The sequence below is a fragment of the Pseudorasbora parva genome, chromosome 21 (genome assembly GCF_024679245.1).
Source record: "Pseudorasbora parva isolate DD20220531a chromosome 21, ASM2467924v1, whole genome shotgun sequence".
Taxonomy (NCBI): domain Eukaryota; kingdom Metazoa; phylum Chordata; class Actinopteri; order Cypriniformes; family Gobionidae; genus Pseudorasbora; species Pseudorasbora parva.
Genome location: NC_090192.1, coordinates 29,846,287 through 29,872,543, shown reverse-complemented (window position 1 = coordinate 29,872,543; position 26,257 = coordinate 29,846,287). Strand labels below are relative to the sequence as shown.

Genomic DNA, 26,257 nt, shown 5'->3' with positions numbered 1-26,257 from the left:
CAGTCTGGTGTATGTGTATGTAATACAGACAAACGCACATTAAGGCTGCACTGACCTTTGTATTTAGTCACCACAGCTGAATTCATGCTGGCAGGTTCCTGAAAGCTAACAGTGAGAGATGTGCTGCCGGTCACACTCAGACGCACTGTCAACGGAGCCTCCGGCGGTCCTGAAAGAGCCAGGTTAAAGGTTACATAGCATCTCGCTAGCAAATAATACACCAGTGGTCTCAGACTCCTGGAGAGCTTAGCTCCATCCAGCTCCAATTCACCTGCCTGGATGCTTTCACGCTGCATCCCAATTCGCCTACTTATACTCTGCCCTAAAACTATATACTGTTTTTGTGGAGAAGAAAAATAACGTACTTTTAATGGACAGCTCTGTCGCTTAATAACATGCACCCTGTCACCGTTTAAACTGCCCTGTCAATCATCTTGTCACAGTTAAAATTCTCCACATTCAATTTAATTTACTTTCCTACAGATTCGTAAAAAATGTATAGCACGTTGATCTACCAGTTGTGAAAACTCTCCTCATGTGTTTGCAATTTGCATAGTGATGCATTTAAAAGTTAATGTCCAAACGTATCTTTACAAAAGTTCACAGGTTAAATGTAACGTGGCTAGCACACTGAATACATTTAGAATCAGGTTAGATACTGATTTTTAATCCCTCAAACCACTTTATCTAACGCGCAATGGGTGGTGGGCAATATTAAACGTTAGAGTGTGCACGGATCTGCACTTCAGATTCTAAACGTAAAAAGTAGATCATCTGGGTATCTTTGGAATACTAATTTCAACATACTACGATTTGGGACATACTCATTCTAATTTTGAATACTATTTAGGATGGATAATATGCAAATTGGGACGCAGCTTTTATAATCATGGAGACCTTGATTAGCCTTGATTATCAGGATTCAGGTTTGTTTAATTTGGAGCTAAACTCTGCAGAACTCCAGGAACTGTGTTTTAAACCATCGTAAGAGACCCTTTGCACTGTACATTTAAGGAGGGGGAACATATATTGTTGATAATTAAATGATAATAAAAAAGTGTAAACTGTGTTAATATCAAAACATCATCTGCTTTGTTTGAGCATCTCAGTCAGTTTGACTGAACTGGTTTAGTTGACCTAAACTGGTATTATCTAATTAATAATAATACATTTTATTTACATAGCGCCTTTCCCAAGCTCAAGTTCACTGTATAAGAAATAACACATACACAGCATCAATATAGAACGTAGATATATACACATACAAATATACTGTAAAAAAAAAAAAAAAAAAAAAAACAAAAACAGCAGAACACTAAACAGAGGAGGGTTGGAAATACTGTAAGAAAATATCTGTTTTTAGTATGCAGTCTTGGTAATAGAACTTATATGAGCTTGAAATGTAAGCGATGAGACAAATGTTGCACCCATATTTTTAACAGTGTGAGATGGAATTAATGTGGCCCCATCAATAGGTAGACTCAATTCAGGCTTATTTTAACCCTTGTATGGTGTTCGGGTTTGTTGGACCTGTTTCAATTTTTTATCAAAAGAAAAATGATACAATTATTTTTTTTTTTCAAACTGAGACTCATTGGCCTTGGCTCATTTTCTGTGAGGAATATACCAGAACACATTTTAAATGACAACTTAAATGTGTGTGTGTGTGTGTGTGTGTGTGTGTGTGTGTGTGTGTGTGTGTGTGTGTGTGTGTGTGTGTGTGTGTGTGTGTGTGTGTGTGTGTGTGTGTGTGTGTGTGTGTGTGTGCGCCTGTTTATGTGGTTTATGAGGACACAAATTTGTATAACTACATGGGTATTACACTGGTATTACACTATAAATGTGGTTTCAAATGTCCTTATAATTCAAATAGCTTTAAAAACATACTAAGTTATGTTTTTTTGAGAAAGTAAAAATGCAGAATGTTTCCAGTGATGGGTAGGTTTAGGGGTAGGGGCAGTGTAAAGGGATAGAAAAAACGGTTTGTACAGTATAAAAACCATTACGCATATGGAGAGTCCCTGTAAACCACAGACCAACGTGTGTGTGTGTGTGTGTGTGTGTGTGTGTGTGTGTGTGTGTGTGTGTGTGTGTGTGTGTGTGTGCGTGTGCGTGTGTGCGTGCGTGGGTGAGTGCGTGCGTGCGTGCGTGTGTGCGTGTGTGCGCGCGTGTGCGCATGTGAGAAAGTGATTGTGTGTAAGTGTGAGAGAGTGCAAGAGTGAGTTTTGTTTCTACCCCCATTACCACACGAGGTTGCAATTCTTAAATGTGATCTAACAAAGGTAAAGATAAAATATTAACCATACATGCTGTTTATATTGCTTGTAATTGGGATGAAGTAAACATCTATTGAGTATTTTAACATACAATTTTTGATTGTGTTGAATTAAAAAACCCAAATTGCAGCGGGTCCACCAGACCCATGAACACTGGCTGAATAACACAAATATAAACACCACACAGAGGGTCGAGCCATACATTAAAAGTGATGGTGGACCAAAAATAGCAACCTCTGGATTATTGTTGTTCAATTTAAGGAAGTTTCTATGTAACCAGATTTTAATGGGGGAAGAGCAGAGACTGAGCTGTAAATTTGAAAGTCATCAGCATAACAATGATAGCTGAGACCATGAGTATGGATAATGTGAGCAAGAGGTAACAGATATTACACAAAATATTAAACAAAAGTGGTCCAAGAAAAGAGCCTTGAGGAACACCCTAAGAGAGAACACGGAGAACATTTAAGTTATGAATAGTAATACAAAATTTTCTATCAGTGGGATATGATATAAATCCAAGACAAAGCACTACTCATGACGTCGATAGCAGATAGCTGAGCGGTAAGTATATGATAAGATACAGTTTCAAAGGCAGCTGTTAAGTCAAGCATGATAAGACCAGGAAGACAACCAGAATCAGCACAAAATAGCAGGGCATTAGTCCTTTTTACCAACCCTGTCCAAAAGCCAGATTGAAAGGGATAAGGAAGATTAAAATTGTGTACTTAAATTTAACAAGTGACAGCTGATTGGTGGTTTTAATACATTACATACCTTTCAATCAAAGTTATTAGAGATGAACAAGATAAATTTGTTCTGGCACAGTTTAACTCTGAGTTCTTGTCATATTTTATTACCATTTTCGAAACTATAGCGAATAAACTGTGATAATGTGAGAAAATGTTGAAGGAGTCTGAATACATTTTGGTTTGACTATATATAGCAGTTTACAAGAATTCAGGGTTTACACAAATATAACAAACCTTCTACAAACATGATTCTAGCTGTCGTTTGGCTGCCCTAACATCCATTTAGATGTACTTGCAAGCGCTATGTGGCTCCATCTCCTTGTTAGCACCTTCATTTTTTACTTGTAACTCAAAGCACAGAGAACAGAAAATGTGCCCTTGTGTTTCCAGAAATAATTTTCATAGATACCTGTGAGTGCTTCTCTGCAATCTATAAGAGTTTCTGTGACCAAACATCACTGATTTATCAAAGCTGCCTTCATTTGAGGTTGCTTACAAAAAGAAGCCAACGAAACTCGCCTGATATAACAAGTAATCAATATGACAGAAGGGGCACTATTGTGTGTGTTGGCAGCTCAAGAGTCATTTCAGGACAATCAGCCTGAGATTAATCTCTGTGGGACAAATAATCATAGTGGCTTGCTTGCAGAGTCTTACCACTCTAATAAAGTGAACAGGTTTGGCCGATATGGGAATCGATGACCTTTCAGCTGAGATGCTGATAGATTAGACAGGAGGACCGATTGAAAATAAAGGCCAGTTCAATGAGTATATTGTAGCATAGCATATGAATGACCTTTTTTTGAAAGGTTAGGTACTGGAGGCAACTTACGTGCATGCTCGAATCCTGTGCGCATGCGCTTATAGAGTTTGCATCTCCACTCCCAAGCTTTGAGCTGTTTTTCCTTGTCAGACGTTTCTAGGCTGAGACTCTCTCTCATCACCTGGGTGGACAGTTCATTGGCTCTCCTTTGGGCTTCCTGCACCAGCGCTGAGAGATGGGCATCTCTGCTGTCCAAACTGACAACTGAAACACAACAGAGAGGGGTCTGTTAATAAGACTTTCCATTGATTCCCTTCAGTGTGATTTTTATAAGCTTGAGTATAACCTTGCATTTCAGTTTGAAGGTGAGGTGTAAACAAGTCACAACGTCTTTTTTCAAACTGTTTCTATGCTATGAAGTGAAAATAAATGGCACATTTAAGCTCTCAAACAATGGAGCACAAAACTAGTCGCCAACTTTTTCATCAGCCTTGGTTCTGGAAGAAATGTTTCTGTTTATTTCCAATATTATCAGTAAAAATATTCTTCAATTGAGAGTTGTCTTGAACCAAACCCACCAGCTCCAAGGCAAATCACATTACAAACTTTGGTTGGAAGAACAAATATTGAAAACATGTACTAGGTTATGTCCTTGAATTTATTTATAAAGACTTAATTCCATGAAAATTAGGATTGACATAAACTGAATACAAAAACTACAGCATATAATTAATGACTAAGAACAAAAACTATATTTTAAGTTTATTCCAAAACTTAAAACAAGCATTTTAAGAGTGTAGGGAGCAGCCGTTATCTCTTGGGGATTATGGGACAATAACAAAGACGCTAACAAGACATCATACAATTTTAAACCACTGAAAACATGAACAAAACAAAAAAAAAATCAAACAAAGCATGACCAAGGGAAGAAAATAGATGACAGATAGTGGATTACAAAGAACATGAAATTGACTAAATATAAACATCACCCAAAATTACAAAAATAGGCCAACAAGACCATAAAAAAAACATACTCAACGGCTACAGAGACAGACAGACATAAAACAATAAACCAGTGACCAATAACACGAAATTACTAAAATTAAAAAACAAAACAAAAAGCTTGCACAAAAAAGAAAGTGGGATTGAACAGTCAAAAGACAAACAAAGCCACAAAATAAAAGCTACATAAACTTCCAAACAAGAAACACAAAACTGCAATATAGTTACGTTATTTAACATGTATATGGCTATTTTTTATATTTATATTTAAAATATGAATTCACAGTTATGTCTTCAAAAGAAGCATCTACCATTAAAAAGTTGGTAAGATCTTCAATACTGTATTTATTTAATTAATAAAAATACAAGAAAAACAGTACTACTGTATATAATATAATATAATACTATAATAGCAGTCAATTTAACTTAAAAAACTTATTATTAGATGGCAAAGCTGAATTTTATGCAGCCATTACTCCAGCCTTCAGCCTCACATGATCATTCAGAAATCATTTAATGTGCTGATTTGGTGCTCAAAAAACATTTTTTATTATTATCAACGCTGAAAGCAGTTTTGTTTTTTAACAATTTGTTGCAATCTGTAATACATTTTTATGGATTCTCAGATAAACAGACATTTCAAAAGAACAGCATTTTTTTGAAAGAGAAATATTTTGTTACAATATAAATGTAGCTTTTGAAGGGCAGTAAATCATCATTCAACAACCTCTAAGTTCATGGTGTTCTTGAAGGGTTTATATTGTAATGCTAAAAATCAATTTGAGACTAAATCTATGGAGACAATGAACGGGATTTTTAATTCTTGAAATGTAAATCTCTGCACTCTAAAAACAAGATCATGCGCATATGACTACATCAGTTAATGCTGTTTGAAAAATATCTGTTAGAAGTAGGCGGTGCGTGATACAATAGTTTTTGCTGGCCTCAAGCACATTCATCTACATAACTGTTTACGATCTAAACTATATTGTGAAAAAGACAGCAGTAACAGACTGATCAAATGTATCTCAAACTTGCATAAACCAAAAATAAAAGTCATGATTGAAAAGACAGGAAGCCCATTACACTACCATTAAATCTCCAAGCTCACACTGCTTGTGTCAGCATAGCGGCATATGAAGTCAGCCGTGCGGGGTGGAGGGAAGAGGTGTGGATTAATGTACGGTCGTCTGGAACACACAGGACTGTGTTTGGCCATATAGATTTGTCATGGTAAAACGAATACTGCCTGACCAGTCCTCTTTGTAGGCTGTGAATACTGCTGCATTTTCTTTCAGAGCCTTAGTCATAGACCATGACAGCAAAATAAACAAATAAATACATGGCTGAAGAAACCCTCTTTCACTGACCCAGCCCGAACCCCTGGAGACGGGAGCTCTCCGGGGGAGATGATAAAGTGCGTGTTGTCAACTTGGAAAAAAGGGGGCCTAGCCTAGCCGCTCTTACACGGGGGTCCACGGCGCAGTGGAAAAGACAGCCATATTAGCAGTCTTGAGGTGCAATTTCCTGTGCTCTGAAGATTGACATCTGGCTACTATGCGCGGTTAATTGAACAAACTATAAATTAATGGGCGAGTCGGCCGATATTGCGCTGTCACACACAGTTGGCATTGTCGGGCTCTGGGACGGGCCTAAATTTAGGCATTACGGGCCCCAGTCCTGCCCATAAACATGCTTTAACTTCAGCCTTCGGTCGGACCTCCAAACTGTCAGGCCTCAAGCTGATTGATTTACTTGGCACTTCTGGCCCGACATAAATATAATGCGAAAGCCCAGGAGGGGAAAATACGGCAATGTTTATTTTCTGTTTGTTTACAAGGATTGGATTGTGCCATGATGAAATGTTTTGAAATTTAACTGCAGCCTGGGTACAATAAATCACTTAGTATAATTGCCCCCCGTTACATGCATCATTGGAAAAGTTAAACTATTAAACGACAAACCTTGTTAAGATTTTTCTGAGGGATGCCGTGTGCTGTCTACCCCACCCCGGCCCCGCTCCGACTGCAGCACAGTGCTCCCTGTTTGGTCTCAGACAACATTCGGCTTTTTCATGATTGCACTGAGTGCTCGGGACTGGAGGGACTTTTTTTCCATGGTGTTCAAGGTAAGAAACACCTGTTCTACTGTTGCCAAAAGGACTGAATATACTATTGATTAATCCAAGGGCAATGGGTGCAGATATTTGTAACAGATCTGTTCTCGATGCATTAAAAACATACTCGGCTTGTCGCAAAAATAGCTTGGTACGCTTAACAAATTCTAGAATGACGTCAATAATCTTTCATTATATGTAGTAGATTATGTGGCACTGCACAATGTTATTTCCAAAATATTACACAATGAGCATAATTTGTTAACTCGGTGGTTGCGACAGTTGTCATTAGATGTTTAAAGCAGAATTATGAGTGCTTATGGCAGCTTTCATGGAAAAGTTTATTCTAGTATTCGTACTTAAAGGCGATTATTACTTGAGCCCCTAAAGCAAAGTGTCAAACACTCACATTGGCTCCGTCTGTTTATTGTCAGCTTCAATCTAAACAGCTTGTCCAATTATAGAGCATCTGCTTTTGGTTGCCACAGCTAAACAGAAGCATGTGACGCAAGAAAAACCTTTTGATGATGAGGTAACCACATAGAATGCATTTCTATTCCTTAGGGATGAAGATGTGATGATAAGCAATGCACACAGAAGTAACAAAATTCAAAAGTAGTAGCAAAAATGATGCCAATAGCAATCATATTTTCAGCCAATATTAAACAATTACGGTTCCTGCTACAACTCTAAAATCAATATGTTAATATAAATACATTATTTTCTAATAATCCAACTGACCAGAGTCATTTATTCTGCTTATACTACAGTAGTCTCGCATAGCCAGACCTTCAGGCTGACGGCATAAGGTCTGGGCTTTCGTTGGTCAAGGACCGCCCAAGAGGACTGACTGAATTAAACGTCATTCTTCCCCAACAAGGGGAAGTTTGAGTCACAGCATTTGTTTCCAGGTGGACCGTTAAAGAATGCAACACACACGTCTCACAGACATACTGTAGAATTCAACCAGTCAGATGAGGACTTCGACACTTAAGTGAAACTGACGTGATTCCAGAAAAGTGTCCCATATGCATCAAATGTTCAGCCAATGGTCTGTGGATGTGACGTCTGAGGTTGAGAATAATACAATACAATACAGTTACAATACATTGTTCAGATCTTTTATTTCAAGACATTTATCCGGTTTTTGTTACTTAAAACGCTCTTGTGTATAGGACTAATTTCTTGCGCATCTAATCCCAAGCCTCTGTTGCTAATTCCAAAGCATCATTTTAGAGCTAGAAAGAGAGGCTTGAGCCAGAAATGGAGGCTTGAGCCATTGATAGCAGACTGAAGCAGTTATTAGATAGAGAGAGAGAGAGAGATTAAGAATGTGTGAATTACCTGAGCCAGTGTGCATCTCTAAACAGTGTTCGGCAGCACATTTTCTACCAATAGCAAAACTGTATATTTATCTGCTTCAAGAACAGCATCGTTATTACCTCATCAGTGAGAAATATCATGTAGCTATTATGTTGCTAAACTATTTTCTTGATAAAATCCTCAGAGCAGCGCATTCAACATTTTTCTGTGCAAGTGTGTGTGTGTGTGTGTGTGAGAGAGAGAGAGAGAGAGAGAGAGAGAGAGAGAGAGAGAGAGAGAGAGAGAGAGAGAGAGAGAGAGAGAGAGAGAGAGAGAGAGAGAGAGAGAATGGGAGAAAAATAGTAACAAAACTTAATTTTGTTGCAAAAAACAAGTACATAATTTGTCTTTTTGTTTTTTTTTGTTTGTTATGTTTATTTGCTTGGTCATGTGTGCCATTATGGATATTGGTTATTTTGCGGTTGTTGGCTGTAAAGACATTCAAAATAACTGAAATCATTTGGAAAAGTGATATGAACATCACAGCCCCAGCATTCATCACAGCATTCAACAGCCCCATAGTATAAAATAATATAAACTGAATTGTACATTATTTGTATGTATACAGTGAGGAAAATAAGTATTTGAACACCCTACTATTTTGCAAGTTCTCCCCCTTGGAAATCATGGACGGGTCTGAAATTGTCATTGTAGGTGTGTGTCCACTGTGAGAGACATAATCTAAAAAATAAATAAATAAAAAATCAAGCAGGGGAACCTTCCATGCCATGATTTCAAACCATGACGTCTTAGTGTATTACCAACAGTAACCTTGGAAATGGTGGTCCCAGCTCTTTTCAGGTCATTGACCAGCTCCTCCTGTGTAGTTCTGGGCTGATTTCTCCCCTTCCTTAGGATCATTGAGACCCCATGAGACGAGATCTTGCATGGAGCCCCAGTCCGAGGGAGATTGACCGTCATGTTTAGCTTCTTCCATTTTCTAATGATTGCTCCAACAGTGCACCCTTTTTCACCAAGCTGCTTGGCAATTTCCCCGTAGCCTTTTCCAGCCTTGTGGAAGTGTACAATTTTGTTTCTAGTGTTTCTAGTGTCTTTTGGACAGCTCTTTGGTCTTGGCCATGTTAGTAGTTGTCTTTATGCAGCCAACAACCTCAAACAGGTGCATCTAATTTAGAATAATAAATGGAGTGGAGGTGGACATTTTAAAGGCAGACTAACAGGTCTTTGAGGCTCAGAATTCTAGCTGATAGACAGGTGTTCAAATACTTATTTCCAGCTGTACCATACCAATAAATCGTTAAATAATCATATATTGTGATTTCAGGATTTCTTTTTTGGATTATGTCTCTCACAGTGGACATGCACCTATGATGAGAATTTCAGACACCTTCATGATTTCCAAGTGGGAGAACTTGCAAAATAGCAGGGTGTTCAAATACTTATTTTCCTTACTGTATATATACAGCTCCTTCTCACACCAACTGAAATATTTCAGGTCTTGAAAACCCAAAATTCCTATCTCAAAAAAATAGCATATTTCAGTTGGTGTGCAATGAATCTAAAATATATGAAAGTTTAATTTTTATCATTACATTATGGAAAATAATGAACTTTTATCACATATGCTAATTTTTTGAGAAGGACCTGCATATATGTGCAGGACACTATAGTTCATTTACGTAAGTGAGGATAGCAAAACAAAGTAAACTTTGGCATATTACATGTCTTCATACAGTGGACTACCAGTAAAATTTATAAAAAGTTGGGACTAAAATGATTTAGAAACTTTGACCTGACCATGTTTTGCTAACGAGTTTTTTCTTTAATTGCTATTGTGACCTTTTACACCACAGACTGAACCAAATTAACCATTGCTTGGTAATTTGACCTAAATTGGTATTATCTAATTATGTACTTAAATTTAACAGCTGATTGGTTGATTGTAATCCATTACATTATGTTCTATCAAAGTTATCCGACATTATCAACATTAATTTACTCTGACAGTTTAACTCAGAGTTTTTGTTATATTTTATTACCATTTTCGAAACTATAGCGAATAAACTGAGATAAATAGAAATATATAACTGTGATAATGTATAGATAAATTAATCAAATATAAAATTGAAATGCTAGCATTTTCAAATGTTTAATTTTCATCAGAATGTGTGGTGAGGACAATACCTGTACTAACTATGGCCTTTTAGTGAAAACCGTGGTTACCATGTCACATTTTTGTTAAGGACTAGTATACTAGACTAATTAACAGATTTACTCCATTTAAACTTGAAATTTAAAGTATCGTTTAGTGTCTTTTTAACATTAGGAAACACTTTAGTCACAAGTAACTCTTTAGACACATTGAGGGAATTGACTGTTTGAAGCTTGTCATTGGTAAATATGCATACTCACAGTGAGGGCTCTCCTTCCCTCCAGCTTTGAGCAGCAACTTGGCTATGGGAACGTTGTTAGTCATAATGGAGATATCCAGAGGTGTCAGGCCTTCACTGTTGGGGGTGTTGAGGTCCAGTTCATCAGCTGTGTACTGAAACAGCAGGATCTGCACGGCATCCAGGTCCTGCTGTTCAACAGCCTCGAACAGAGCGTCACTGCTCTGAATGTTCTGTGAGGAGAAATTCAACATTTAATTCCGCAAGGATGCATTAAACTGATCAAAAGTGACAGTTAATAAATTTACATTATTAAAAAACACATTCTATTACAAACAAATGCGGTTCTTTTGAACGTTATATTCGTCCAAATAATCCTGAAAATACTCCACAAAATACAGAGGAAAAAAAAGTTTTTGGACTGATTTTTTTTATGTTTTTAGAAAAAGTCTCTAATGATCACCAAGGCTGCATTTATTTGAAGGAAAAAAAGAAAAAAAGAAAGAAAAAAACGTTTCTATTTGAATATATTTTAAAATGTAATTTATTTCTGTGATGCAAAGCTGAATTTCCAGCATCATTACTCCAGTCTTCAGTGTCACATGATCCTTGCTGAAAACAGTTGTGTAAATAAATTTGTATTAGGATTATTTGATGAATATAATGTTCAAAAGAACATTATTGAGCTGAAATAGAAAGATTTTGCAACATTGTATTACCGTAAAAAAAAAAAAAACGGTAATACAAGAAGGGGTGGCTTAAAGAAATGAATATACATTTAGCAGCAATTTGCTTAAAAGTGGCAGTATAGACATTTATAATGTTGCAAAAGCTTTATATTTCAGATAAATGCTGTTCTCTTGTACTTTCAGTTCTTCAGATAATTCTGGGAAAAAATACACAACTGTTTTCAACATTAACAATAATAATAAATGTTTCTTGAGCAGCAAAGCAGCATATTAGACTGATTTCTGAAGGATCATGTGACACTGAAGACTGGAGTAATGATGCTGGAAATTTAGCTTTGCATCACAGGAATAAATTATTTTAAATTTTAAAAACATTTCACAATATTACTATTTTTGCTGTATTTTGGATTAAATAAATGTAGCCATGGTACGCAGAAGAGACTTCTTTTAAAAACATAAAAAAATCTTGCCTTCCAAAAACTTGACCAGTAGTGTATTAAGCAATGCAACTGCTTTCAAGATTGATAATGATGTTTCTTGAGCACCAAATTAGCATATTGCTGGATAACGACCATTTGACACTGAATTTGCTTTTACAAATGGAAAACAAATTTTGTCTCATTTAAACAGACTGATTATGATACTTGAACAAATAATTTTTTGCAGTGCACTACATAGCCATGTTTATGGATTTCAAGCTATGATTCTGCAACTGTCATTGGAAAAAAATACAACAACAACAACAACAAAAAAACATCAGATTTTCACATACAAACAGCTCAGATAACAAAAAAAGGGCACAGACTGCCTGTTTTAAACTGCTCAGGGGTTTGCCCCCCACTTTTCAGTTACCAGCATATATCTGTAACCAGGCATACAACAGAGAACAGAGGGTGGACATAAAAATGACCAGCTCCTTAAAGAATGCAGTGGAGGTAGAAAAATGTAATTGGGGCTGTTTAAGCGAATATTAAGCAAAGAACACTACATTAAGATAATAAGAGCTTCTCCACTTCAGCTATGAGTTGGATCTTTGTATGAAAACATATGGAGGCAGCAAGGGTGAAGGATGCATTCGGGCACTTGAGTCAACAAGATGATTGCTAGATCTAACTCTATATAATCAGTGACATTTGTGAAAGTTCTGAGAGCACGGCACAGCGTTAACGGTCTCATGAGCACCCGAAATGTCATTCCAGCTCAAAACATCATGTGTAATATCAAGTGAATGTTAACATCAATTGATTCAATTGATTCTACAGTACTATATATATATATATATATATATATATATATATATATATATATATATATATCGTCTAATGTCAGCTAATGTGAGCTTTTTATTACAAGACAAATTGTTAATTATTGAAAATACCCATTAGGGTTCTTTAAGCTGGATGTTTAATAGCCACAGAGTGCAGTCTGAAAAATACTCACTGATGCTTTGCGGATACGGTCGGATCGGCCAAAAAAGTAGGCATCCTCAAAAGAGGAGTGGCTCCCTTTAAACTTCTCGGAGAGGTTGCGGTAGAGACGCTTGGCAGCATTGGGGGAGGCGGGACCCGCCCCCTTCTTACTCTGCGTCAGCTGCAGGTTCTGCATCTGTTGTGTCATACTAATGGAGAAGTTCCTGTGGAGTCGAGAAGGGAAAGAGAACAGACAAAACACATTTAGGTGTGATGCCTGTTGCATCAGTGTTGTTAAGAGTCTGCAATCGAAACAAATTCTTAGCATGTGTTTCGGTATTTATGACTAACATCTGAGTCAGCAGTGCCTCAGTGACAGATGGCCACTGGATAGTCATTAGTGCTTCAGCTCAAGCAAAAGATACCTGCAAAATAACTGCATATAGAGGTTTTTTCTTTTTTAGAAAAAGTCTAATATATTACATCTAAATTAACCTTTTTTATATCTGCAATATTGTTCAAAAGTTTTTTTAAGTAATTAAGATTTTCATTCAGAAAGGGTGCATTAAATTGATCAAAAGTGGCAGTAAAGACATTTATAATGTTACAAAATCTAATCAAAATATCAATCAGCACTGTTTACAACATTGATAACAAAATCAGCATACTGGAATGATTTCCGAAGGATCATATGACACTAAAAGACTGGTGTAAAGGTTGTTATATTAAAATTTAAATTGTAATAAAATGTTACAATATGACCATTTACAGTATTTTTTTTTATCAAATAAATGCAGTTTTGGTGAGCTTAAGAGACTTCGCAGACATAAATTGCATTCCATCAAAATGATTTATCTTTAAAAATCTGACAGATTAATTTCAAGCCATTAATAGTCAATGTCAAAACAGATATTGCTCAAAACAAATGGACCAGACAATTTTATTAACAATGACAGCCAGAATGTCTCTCACTTTCAAGTCATAGTCTGGTTGTCAAGGATATCCTCAGTCTTCTTAAAGTATAATGAAATACTCCAGGAAATTAATAAATTAAGCCAAGAATAACAGTAGACCCAGACAATGAATTTATAGTAGCTATAGAGAATGTCCTAATTAAATTTAAAAAAAAATTAAAAAGGGCACAACATGGGTAATAGTTGTTTTGATGCATTCATAAATGGACACAAATATTTGTGAAATAATATTCTTTAGACTGTTCTGAAGATTTTTGATCTGCGTTTACTGCAGGTTATGTCACAGATGAGTAGCACCTTTACCAACAATCTCTCCATGACGTGCAAAACCTATTCATATAAATGCCAATAAAAAATATAACCGTTCCATTTGTCAAAACATCTGGCACGAGTATGCATTGTCTGAACATGCTAAGGGCATGAGAGCAAAAAGAGATGTGAAAACAAAAATGAGAATTAAAAGCCCAAAGCTGTTCTTTCAACAACTTCATTCTTCAAAAAAAAAAAAAAAAACATCAAAATTGTCCTTAATTGACAATCTCCTTTAAAGGCGTGGAACCGTAGGGCATCTATGTGGTATTTTTCATCCCAGCAGTCTATAATCCTGTCAGACATGACATTAAGGTAGTGTCCTGTTTTTTTCCCTTCTTGTGCGCAGTTTTGAGCGTGCAAACACCCACTCATAGCACTAATAATAATGCACTCTGCAGTGCTAGAGTGAAGCCTCTGACACCAGTGAGTAATTGAGCGAGCAAAGTGAGTGGTCGAATCGAAGCGGTGCTCTAAGGTTATGCCTTGAATCCAATTAAGCCATTAAAAAAGGAAAATGCAGCTTCCACGATGACTGAGGAGCACCTGTGGGAAACAGCGGGGGGGTGTCGGGTAATTTTAGCAACACTGGAGACGGGAATCGCACTGTGAGGACGAAGAGGATGGAAGAGTACACTTGGAGTGAGTGACTGCGGACGGACGAGAGTACAGCGAGAGCGAAAGAGATGCTGAACTCACCTGTCCAGACTCTGGGAACTCCCAGGAGAGCCAGAGAGGAGGAAGAGGGGTCTGAAATCCTTAATCAACGCAGCATCGTTCTGCCTCTGGTTGAGTCTCTGAGCCAGTCGGGAGATCCTACTCTCAGATCTGATGAGAGAAAGCCCAGTAAGATATGGGACAGTGTCGGATTCAAGGCACAGGAAGAGGGAAAAGGTCAAAACAGACACCCCTGCTCTGGAGTTGCCCGGAGTACCAGGTGTTCACCGGAGCTCTCCTCTTCACGCGCATCTCGCCGCGGTGTTGGCAGGCTAATGTGCGGTGAGAGGAAAGAGAAGAGGAGATGGAGTGGGGGGAGGGAGGGAGAGAGAGAGAGAAAGGGAGGGGGAGAGAGGGGCATTCTGCAGGCTCTAGGATGAGCGACACACAGACAACAAAAGCACACAGCGTTTAAAGCGAGATTCCACTGAGCATGCCCAGAGCACGCTGTGCAAGAGATGGGGTTTAGTGTGTGTGTGTGTGGGGGGTGGGGGGGGGAACCTGTTGTTCTTTTCTCATAATCACTCCAGTTCTCATTCTCTCTCTTATCTGCAGAAACAGGCATCTAATCCCTCAACACAACAACAGTCTGGCGTTCTGACTGTCAGGAGTGGACATGAGCAGGATCCACAGGTGATTTGACGCCCATTTGTTATTTCAAGCCCTTAGTGAGTTGTCTACCTACACAGTATTTTAAAACATCACATAAGGACTGTTCCAAAAGGTAGGCAGCATAATTATTAAGATTATGTTTCACCCCTTCTGGGTGCATTTGTTATTGAGCTCAACTAGCCACCACTTCATCAGTTTTCATCAGATTCTTGGAAAACAGATGGTCATAAACCCCCACATACAAACCTCAGTGAGACAAAATTTCTATGACTATTCGTAGAAATAAAAAAATAAAACACATTATAAAAATTATTTGCTTTTACTGTTAATTTCTGAAAATCATTGGACCCACTTTATATTAGGTGGCCTTAACTACTATGTACTAACATTTTAATTAATCATTTGATGCAATGCATCAAATATGTTTTTACATTGTACTAAAACAAATGTAAAAACCTGCATGTAATTACATCTGTAAATAATTTGTGTACAATTACACTGCTGACTCTTCCCTTAGACCTAACTCTACCCTTAAACTGACTCATACCACCACACCTGTCCCTAACTTTACCCAGATCCCACCTCAATATCAGCAAAAGTGTTTCACAATACAATATGAACATAATACGTACATTGTACTTACTTTTTGATGTAAAAACCATAGTAGTTAAAGGAAGTGTATGTAAGATTGTTGCCAAAACTAGTACTGCAATCACTTTCAAATGACTGCAGAGCGGTGTATATCCCTCCCCCTCCCCACTGACTCGAGGTACCCAGATACACTGAATGATCCAACAGGAACGTTTGTAGCTGCAGCTGTGGTAACTAGAGCAGATCTGGCAACCCGGATGCTGAAAAACTACTGACTTTGTGTTTGGTCGATAGGGGGAGGGCGGAGCTTCAGGCTAAAACACAACATGCCAACATCAACATCAGTTGAGGGCTGCAACAACAACGTTTAAATCACAGTATCCTGGCCGGACTACTGTTGTCAGTGATATAAGTTAACATGAAATTAACATAATTTCTTAATGTCTAGTGACATATCAGGGCCATTTTATGATACATTTAAATACATTTCTTACATACAGTTCCTTTAAGGTCACCTAAGTTAAAGTGGGGCCAAAGTGTCAATAAAAGGTGATGGAAAAAGGTGATTTGAAAATGGCTGAATCTTAACAGTAAAAGCATTCAGCTCAGAGATTTAGGGTTTTTATTAAAGCCAATTAATATATGACAACATTAAACAGCTTGAATTCAATAAATTATATATATTTTAGTATTTCATTACATATGGTTTAAAAACTAATTCATAAATTAATAAATGTTAATTTTATACATGATACATATTTTAATATTTACTTTCATAGTGTTTATTATCAAATTTATAAATTATTTAAAAAAATACATTTATCTTATAATTAAATGTATATAATTATATCATATATTTACTAAAAATGTATTACATGTATTTATTTAAAAATACTAATACTAAAATACAAAAATTGTTTGTATTTTTAAACAAATATATGCTATAATCATATAAATAAAATTAACTTTTTTATCATTTATAAGTTTGATATATAACAATAATAAAATGTTATATTAAATCATGTATCACTTATAAAAATAACTTATAATTTATTCAGTTGATATTAAACCATATTAAATTAAATACTACAATATAATTTATGTTCCAAATAAGCCACTTATGATGTTTCTTAAAAGCAGCTGCCTATGTAGGCAGCAATAAAAAGGTTCACTAGGTTTTGGAAGAGCCAATAAACATGAATCACAAATCTGATGAAAATGTATTTGTGGCTATCATCAATATAAGATATGCCCAGAGGGTAAAATACATGATGCACAACTTAACTGCCACATATCAAACTAGAAGATTTCCTACGGTAATTTTCCATTGTTGTTGATGTTGTTATAATAGTCATCAGAGCATAGTGGAATTGTTTTTTTGTTTTTTTTGTTTTGATTTTGTATTTGTGAAGACCCTTAGGTTAGTGCTCAATCACTGCATGTAATGCTTTTAATCCATTAATACTGACTTAATAGCTGAAATGCTTGACTGTTTGTTTAGTGCCCTAGTGCACAAATGCATGCCCTGATTTGTATGGTCTCCAATGGCCAATGGAAAATTACAGTTCCATTAACTGGTGGAGGTTGTTTCGAAGAGTCTAAGAAGTAATATATGCTTTAAAAGATGAAATCTGAATTACACTACAAAAAAAGGTCAAATGTGCTCAGATTCATTGTAATTCTACTCTACATCTACAGTCGTGTGGGCCCCTGGGGAAACAGGAATATTATACTAATATGGCTTATTATCTCTCTATCTACTTGCATATTAATGAATGCTTTAATTTTCAGAAAACAGCTCAGGCCATTTGTTTCTCATGCAAAATGCTCACTGAACACAGAGGTGCTAATGGCAGTCCTTCACCACAGTTGTAGAAGTACGCTGGTGACCAATCCCCTTGTTGCAGCTGAGGTGAGGTTACTCAACCATTCCAGCTGGAGATAAAGACAATTATGAGTAAAGAAGGAGATGATTCATGACCAAATGGACTGATAGCTAAGTGACAGACAGGACGCATTTTCCTACTATACTCTCACCCAGCTTTCAAGTGTAACCACATAAATAACATCCTGATATAATTCAATCAAAATCTTGAGAAGAAAACAAGACCTTCAAAGACAAATGTAGTAGAGACAGAAGGTGAAGGTAAAAACAATAAGGTGATGGAAAAAGGAGAATGCAAAATTGCTGCAACAGAGATTTAGGTCTGTGTTCTTTATTAAAGCTGAATATATGCCAACATGAAAGACAGCTTCATTGTTCATTATCTTACACAACACTTGTGACGTGCGGCCACAGATGCTGCAGTTTACTGGGTTCTTCAACCTGCCTCTCAATTCTTTTATTAGGTTATGCTAATTGGAAACAACAAAAGTTACCAAGTGCCTAAAAAACACGGTTAATAGTTGATGCTAAGTAACTTAGGTAAGTTACTGTAACTTCTTTGCAAATATTTTTGTGGCAGTTACTAGTAATTTCAGAATAAAATCTGAATCATATAAACTCATTTTTCAGTGTATATAATATAATAAATATAATATAATATAATATAATATAATATAATATAATATAATATAATATAATATAATATAATATAATTAATTTAATATAATATAATATAATATAATATAATATAATATAATATAATATAATATAATATAATATAATATAATATAATATAATATAATATAATATAATCACTTTCTGAAGGGTTTATTCTCCTATAACTACCGGCTGGATGTTGTACATTATCCCGCTTGTTGTACAGCTACTTGCCTTGTCATGTCAAATAATTAGACATGAAATATTGATCTGAGTCAAAATATTTTATTAGCTCTTTCAATGCAAAGCTTCCATGGAGAAAGTAGTTGCTAGCATGCGGCAAGTTGAAACTAGACCGGCATTTAAGGGATTCGTTACAGTCATACTCCATACTATTATATGGTATTTCACCACATAAAAAATATGGGGATAAGAGATATTTATTTAGGATTAAACTGTTTTAAAGTTGTCCCCGTTTTATTTTTTATAATTCATTACAGTATACTAACAATCATCTCAAAAGGGCAGCAGCTGCATTTGTGATACTGGATGGCATAATTAAAGGGGGGGTCTGATGCTATTTCATTCTGAATTCGGACTTATTTACACTGTTAAGGAGTTGTATTTACGGGGTAAACATGGCCAAAATTGCAAAAAAATAGTTAGACGTATGACGGAGCATTTAATTTCCAAATACACTCCTTCAGGATTCAAACAAGTTTCAGACAGCATTTTTATTCAGAGTGTGGTCATGTATTATGTCTAAAAGGGTGGAATTCCTTGTATGGGCACTTCTCCTGGCTGAGTGCGTGCATCATTAATGAGCTACATTTGGGTTATGGGAGCCATCAGCACCGCTGTAATTTAGACCACAAAATCAACATATGTCACTAAAGAAGTGTGTTTATAGTTGTGAGGGGAAAATAAACTTGTTCAGCTTCTCAGATAACCCAGTATTAATGAAACAGTGGATGCAGTTTGTTTTTCCGGAGCAGCAACGGAGTTCTGCAAGTGTGTTTGTTTGTTCCTGGTTACGAGTCAAAACTGTATCAAATGTCTGTTTTGTTGGCAATAGGCGCGTAGGTGCATATAATGTAAACAACACAAATGTATAGTGAATCGATAGTTATCTAGGAATAAAGGCATGATGTATTTTGTGTGTGTGCATCATAAGTGTGTGTGTGCTTGTGAGGTACTCTTTAGCACCGCCTACTGCACGCCTGCACGAGCTCGGCTGTTTTCGTAAAGAATCGGCACAGCAAATCTGTCTTTTATAAAAATGATAAAACGAAAGACTCTTCAAAGATATGAAGGATGCAATACAACTCTATAGGTACTCAAGATTAACATGAGATTGCCAGAAACTGTGTGTTTAAAGGGATATCACTGCCTTTTCATATTAAACTATGTTATTCCCTTAACTTAAATGAGTTGATACATACCTCTCTCATCTCAGTGTGTGCTCTTTATCTCTCTGACATGCGGGGATGATCTGATAGCATTTAGCTTAGCCCACTAAGCCCAGTTCATTCACTATGGTACCAAACAGAGATCAAGTTAGAAGTACCAAACACCTCCACGTTTTCCCTATTTAAATACAGTTACACGAGTAGTTGAATGATCAAGTATGGTGACAAAATAAAGCGTGGCGCGTTTCTAATCGGATTAAAAAGGAGAACTATAATGTATGGCGGAATAGCACTTCTGAGAGTACTTCGGCTCGGCGCAATAAAAAAAGTCCTGGCCGAAACATCTTCCCTCATTGACAGAAATGAAAGGTTGAGGGGGAGGTGTGAGGAAAGATGTGAGGAAAGATGTCCTTTTTAATCCGATTAGAGAAGTACCACGTTTTATTTTGTCACCATACTTGATCGTTCAACTATTCGTGTAACTGTATTTAAATAGGGAAAAGATGGAGGTGTTTGGTACTTCTAACTTGATCTCTGTTTGGTACCATAGTGAATGAACTGGGCTTAGTGGGCTAAGCTAAATGCTATCAGATCATCACCGCGCGTCAGAGAGATTACGTGCACGCACTGAGACGAGAGAGGTATGTATCAACTCGTTTTAGTTAAGGGAATAACATAGTTTAATATGAAAAAGCAGTGAAGTAACCCTTTAAATAACTCAACACAAAATATTGATTTGAGTTTTAAGATTTTATTAGCTCACCACACGCAATAGAAATAAACATTCCTAACTAGCATAAAGCACTCACTACAGTTACCAGATGAGCCTGTGTTATCAGTTTTTACCGGTTGTTTTTTTAAAGGATAACATACCGCTGGATGGATTGACCAAGAATCAAGTATTCCACAGAGCTGTGTAATATATAGTTAATATAATTAAATACTAAGAAAAAGCTATTCCAGACACAGCTGAATCACACCAACCCTCAACAAGGGCTTTAAACGCTAACAATTTAGTATGGGGAACAAATATTCATTCACTATTATTAACTATGACTTTTGCCTCAATAAACTCCTAATTTACTCCTTATTAATAGTTAGTAAGGCAGTTTTTGTAGCATTTAAGTTTAGGTATTGGGTAGGATTAAGGGATGTAGAATAAGTCATGTAGAATAAGGCATTAATATGTGCTTTAGTACTAATAAACTGCCGATATGCTAGTAATATGCATGCTTATAGTTAATAACGGAACCCTAAAATAAAGTGTTACCCTTTAAACAAATAAAACATGCAATACTTGTAGTATATATGCTGAAATTACACTTGGAATAGAGCAACGGGGATATGGAGTCTGTCTCTTTAAGAGCGAACTGTGTCAAAACAATTCATTTATAATAGCAAAAAATTTAGAAGAACATTTTCCATGAGGGCAGAACAAAGCTGTTTTCATAGTTGCAGCTTAAAAGCAAAGCTCTCATGGTCTTGCATGCAACCAATCAGGGGACACCAGCTTAATGAAAACCGACACTAATGGTACAGTGAGATGCCCATGTTGTCGGTTCCTATCAGTATAAGGGAAGGGTATTAGAGGAAAAAAAATACAGCATCATTGTGGACCATCTCAGCCCATGGCAATTTCTGATAAGAACTAAATAAATGAATAAAGTAGTATTTCTTGAATGTTTACTGCTACTTTTGTGAATTGCGACTGCATCCAGTGGCCTACAGGAATCCCTCCTTGCAACATTACGCTTTATAAAATCAATTTCTCATGTTTGGCAGCATTGGGAAAAAGAAACAAATTTACAAAAGCAGGACAAATAGCTCTGTCAACATGTAGTGGCTCCGTTAAAAAGAGCTTAGTTTCTTTCTAAAATCAAGAGGAAGGTAAAAGTGATACTAGAAAGAAACAAAGAGGAAACCAGGACAGCTAGAAATAGTATATAAGCAGAGGTGTAGGATGACTAAAAATACAAAAGGAGGGTATCACAACAGGTAGAACCAGTGATGTAGATGGAGAGTATTAAAAGGAGATAAAAATACACCCTTTTTTCTCCATTTCTTTAGCTTGAAGCAGAAACATCTTGTAGAGTACTCATGGAACTTCATGTATAGTTGTAGTTATCACAAAACCACTTCTAAACTCATGTCATCCCCAACCTGATCTAGTCATCTCGTATTACAGCTGCTTCCAGATATTTCTTATGGAAAGACAAGAAGAAACCTGCTGAAGGGGGGCTATGAGATGGGTGAGCACATAGCCAATCAGAAGGCAGTATACCAAGTCACGACGGCGTGAAAGAGCAAGCGCTCTCTTCTCAGCAGGCTTTTGTGCACAGCTCCTCTCCGCAGCTCAAGGCTAAGTGTTCCATTTGTATGGCAGGCAAAACAAAGGCCACGACAACAGCTCTGAGACACACATCTCATCAGGGGCATGGACTCAGAGGCCTGGTTTCTATTAGCATTTTGTCAACAACAACAAAAAAAATTATATATTACTGCCAGTCAAATCTATGATAGCATGCGCTGATTCCACTGGCCAAGAGCATACCATATGTAGGACAGCAATTCGTTTTGAAACAGCTACTGCAATGAATGGAAGAACTGGGAAGTGGACACTAGACAGATCCAAAATCATGCTCCAAGAATTTGGAAAGTGAAGAATCAGAACTGGCTGTGAGATTTTATAAATGAATGATGTTTGTGTAGCTTACAGCTAGAGTATCGCACTAGCAAAGCTAAGGGCTTGATTCCAGTGAATGCAATGCAAATCAAATGTTTAGCTTGAATGAAATGAGCACTTTAAATGTATAGTCTACCCAAAAAAATTAAAGGTGCCATAGAATGAGTTGAAACAATATGCTAAATTATTCTCTGATATCTACATAGAGGGCATGTGGTTTATTTAAGGGCAAACACTGTCAAGATACAGTTTTACAGGTCCATTTACAACCCTATAAATTGTCCCTAGGATTTAATGTTCTGTTTTTTTGCCTTATAGGGTCCTTCAAGGGTCATGAATATTAATGTTGAGCTCTGCTCTGATTGGTTTATGTCAGCAGCTCACAGAAGTTCAGCTGTTAAGCGAAGCAGAGTCGTGACAGAACACAGACCGACTGAATGACACTTTAAGCAGAACGTCTCAAATGGAGATTGATATAATGCAGCCTACTTGTTTATTTGTTTTTTCAGATCATCCGTGCGCGAGAAAGAGCTTGCATGCTTGCGGTTGCCAGATTTCAGTCATTTTAATCCCCCAATCAGAGCTTTTCTGTAAAAAAAACACAGATACTATCCGGTGTTTTACCTAAACATGTCCAATCTGGCAACCATATGCATGCGAGCTCTCTCTCTCGAGCGGATAAACTGAAAACACCAATAAACAAGTAAGCTGCATTTTAGCAATCTCCATTTGAGATGTTCTGCTTAAAGTGTCATTCAGTCTACATTTTAGACTTGTCTTTTTTCTTCAACGATATTGCATGTTTAAATAACGTAGTCACAATGTAGGCTAAGAAGTGACTGTGATGTACTCTGAACAAGCCAAACTTTTCCCACAGCGAAGCAGCTCGTGTATTTTTCAAGTTTTTTTCAATGGGAGCACCATGTTTTTAAAACGCTAGGAGCACCGTGTTTTTAAAACGCTAGGTGCTGAGTGTCTATTCTACACTCAAGCGCTGAACGCTCAAAGTGTTTTTTTACTGGTCGTGAGAGTTGAAAATCATTTAACTTTGGTTAAAACGTAGCGCTCATCACTGTCACATCCATCCAATCACAGTGCAGGAGATGTGGGACAATACAACACTGACCAACTGCCACAATCTGCTTATACAACGTGATCAGATGACAAGACGAAGCATAATAATGGCACAAAATAATTTAAATCAAGAGCCAGGACAAATACTTTACACTGTATTGTCATTTTTATTTAAAAACAATACAGAAACCAACAACAGTATATGTGAAATAAGATATTAGTAACACCTAATTTGTGATAATAGCAAGCAAAGAGTCTCAACTGGAAAAACTTCCAATTTGTCAGAAAAACACTGCCAAAGTGTCTCAAGCGCCGACCCACAGAATTTTCGTCCCTTTAAGCAACTTTAAGTCGAAGCCACCCACTACATGACAAGCAACACAGTTTGCTAATACTTTAGTTTAGCTGCAACTGTGATTTTTGTCAAAGGGGTAGTTCGTCCAAAAATTAACGTTGTCATTTCTTACTGACCCTTAAGTTGTTTCAAACCTGAGTTTCTTTCTTCCGTTGAACACAAAAGAAGATATTTTGAAGAATGTTGGTAACCAGACAGCTGATGGACCCCATTGACTTCCATAGTATTTTTATCCTATTATGGAAGTTTATGTGGTCCATCAACTGTTTGGTTACCAACATTCCTGAAAATATAATATTTTGTATTCAGCAGAATAAAGAAATGTATACAGGGTTGGAACAACTTGAGGGTGAGTAAACGATTAATTAAAATTCTTGGGTGAACTATCCCTTTAAATGAAGTAGTTTATGTTTTTTGTTTTTTCACCTGAATTTGTTAAGCTGAACTACTGGCACATGATTAAGGAATCAAATCCTTTAGCATAATAAAACAAGTGTCGTTTGAAGCTTGTATAAACATTATAGAGATCTTTATATAACCCTCCTTAAACTCAAGTATTACCTCTATGTGTGGGCAACATGGATTTCTGTGTGAGTCAGCCTGATTTTATATATATTTCAAACTCTAATCCAGAACGACTTGTGTCAGTAAAAGTACAACTTATCCTAAGAACAACCTAGACTCTTCTTTTCTGGGCACAAAATTCAGACATCAAAAGAAATGTTGTGTCACTTTAAAGTCTCTGGTGTCACGAGCGGGGTACATCGATCAGTGAGAACTGAGCCAGAGAGTGTCTCGACTGACCGAGCATAAATAAAGCAGCTGACAACTGGCCCTGATGTTATCATTGTCATAGGAAACCAATAGATTATTGTGACGTTCAAACTTTTATTTTGGTATTTGAAGCCATTTGTAGTTCTTTTTTTAAACTACTTTTTTATACTGCAATTATACTTTTGGCCTTTTTATGCTTTTATTGGATAGGACAGTACAGACAGGTGAGCAAGGGCGAAGAGAGGGGAAACAGGATCAGCAAAAGACTTTGAGCTGGAAATCGAACTCGGGTCATCGGAAGCACACTTACGCTATATGTCGGAGAATATCAGAGCCATCAGAGTTGATTTTTTTCTTATGTTTGGTCAAAATACTGTCAGACTTAAAACTCAATTCTAGTTTATCACACGTGCAAGTAAAAACATGAACTGTTTGATTTATGTATAAAGAGTGATTCCCTACATTATTACAGGAAGGCAACCAGTATTCACAGAGTTTTTCAAGAAGTTTTCTGTGCACAAACATCTAAAGTGCGAGCCCTGAAAGCTGCCTCAGACAGCGCGCGAATAGCCTATTAAATCGAGATTCATCTTGTGTGTGAATGAACAAATTCACAGAAAATTAAGTCAAAATGCCCGCATTGGCAAGTATCCTTGTGAAACATGAGTCAGTTATGTCTTAAAGGAACTGTATGCAAGAAATGTATTTCAATTAATCCTAAAATGGCCCTGATATGTCACTAAACATTAAGAAATCATGTTAATTTCAAATACTTATATTACCGACAACAGTAGTCCGACCCGGATATTGTCATTTTAAAGTTGTTGTTGCAGCCCTCAACTGATGTTGATGTTGACTTGTGTATTGGCCTGAAGCTCCGCCCTCCACCATCTACCAATCACAAAGTCAGTAGTGTTCCCGCATACAGGTTGCCAGATCTGCTCTATTTACCACAGCTGCAGCTACAAACGTACCTGCTGGATCCTGCAGCCTATCTGGCAACCTCGAGTCAGGAGAGAGAGAGGGAGGCACCGCTCTGTAGTCATTTGAAAGTGATTGCAGTACCAGTTTTGGCCACAATCTTTGTTTTTGCACAGTTTGTTTTTGCAAGGAAAAAAGTGTTTGTAACAGTATTTTGGAATCGTGCCACTCTTAAAGTGACAGCAGCCTAATAAATCTACAGCTGTATTTGTTATCAATGTTAACAACAAAAGACAAAGTGAAAATAAAAATGACTCACTGCTTGTGACTGAGCCCTAATGGAGCAGCTCTTATTTACTGTGCTATTAAATTGTAAGATAAAATATGATAATAATACTATGACAATAATATGACAATAATAATATGAACAGTGAAAGTCACAGGCATAATTAAGTATGAAAATAACTGATAGAAATTTAGATTTGCTAAACCAACTAATTTGATTTATATTCTTTTGGTTTCTCTGACCAATATTTGTACAAATTAAAAATGAAATGAAAATATAGGTATCGGTAC

General features: G+C 36.7%; 1 protein-coding gene across 5 annotated transcripts in view; it reads right to left on the bottom strand.

The window, feature by feature from the left end:
• ankfn1a (ankyrin repeat and fibronectin type III domain containing 1a) overlaps positions 1–26,257 on the bottom strand; it is a 97,599-nt gene that overhangs the window by 27,266 nt on the left and 44,076 nt on the right. For 3 of the 5 annotated variants that reach the window (XM_067430135.1, XM_067430134.1, XM_067430136.1), the window contains 5 exons: positions 14,703–14,831; positions 12,752–12,944; positions 10,645–10,855; positions 3,861–4,055; positions 56–169 (listed from right to left, as the gene is read on the bottom strand). In XM_067430135.1, coding sequence (XP_067286236.1) covers positions 56–169; positions 3,861–4,055; positions 10,645–10,855; positions 12,752–12,944; positions 14,703–14,831 — 842 coding nt within the window. Of the gene's footprint in view, positions 1–55; positions 170–3,860; positions 4,056–10,644; positions 10,856–12,751; positions 12,945–14,702; positions 14,993–26,257 lie in introns of those variants that run through there. The other 2 variants (XM_067430137.1, XM_067430138.1) reach the window with 2 other exon arrangements.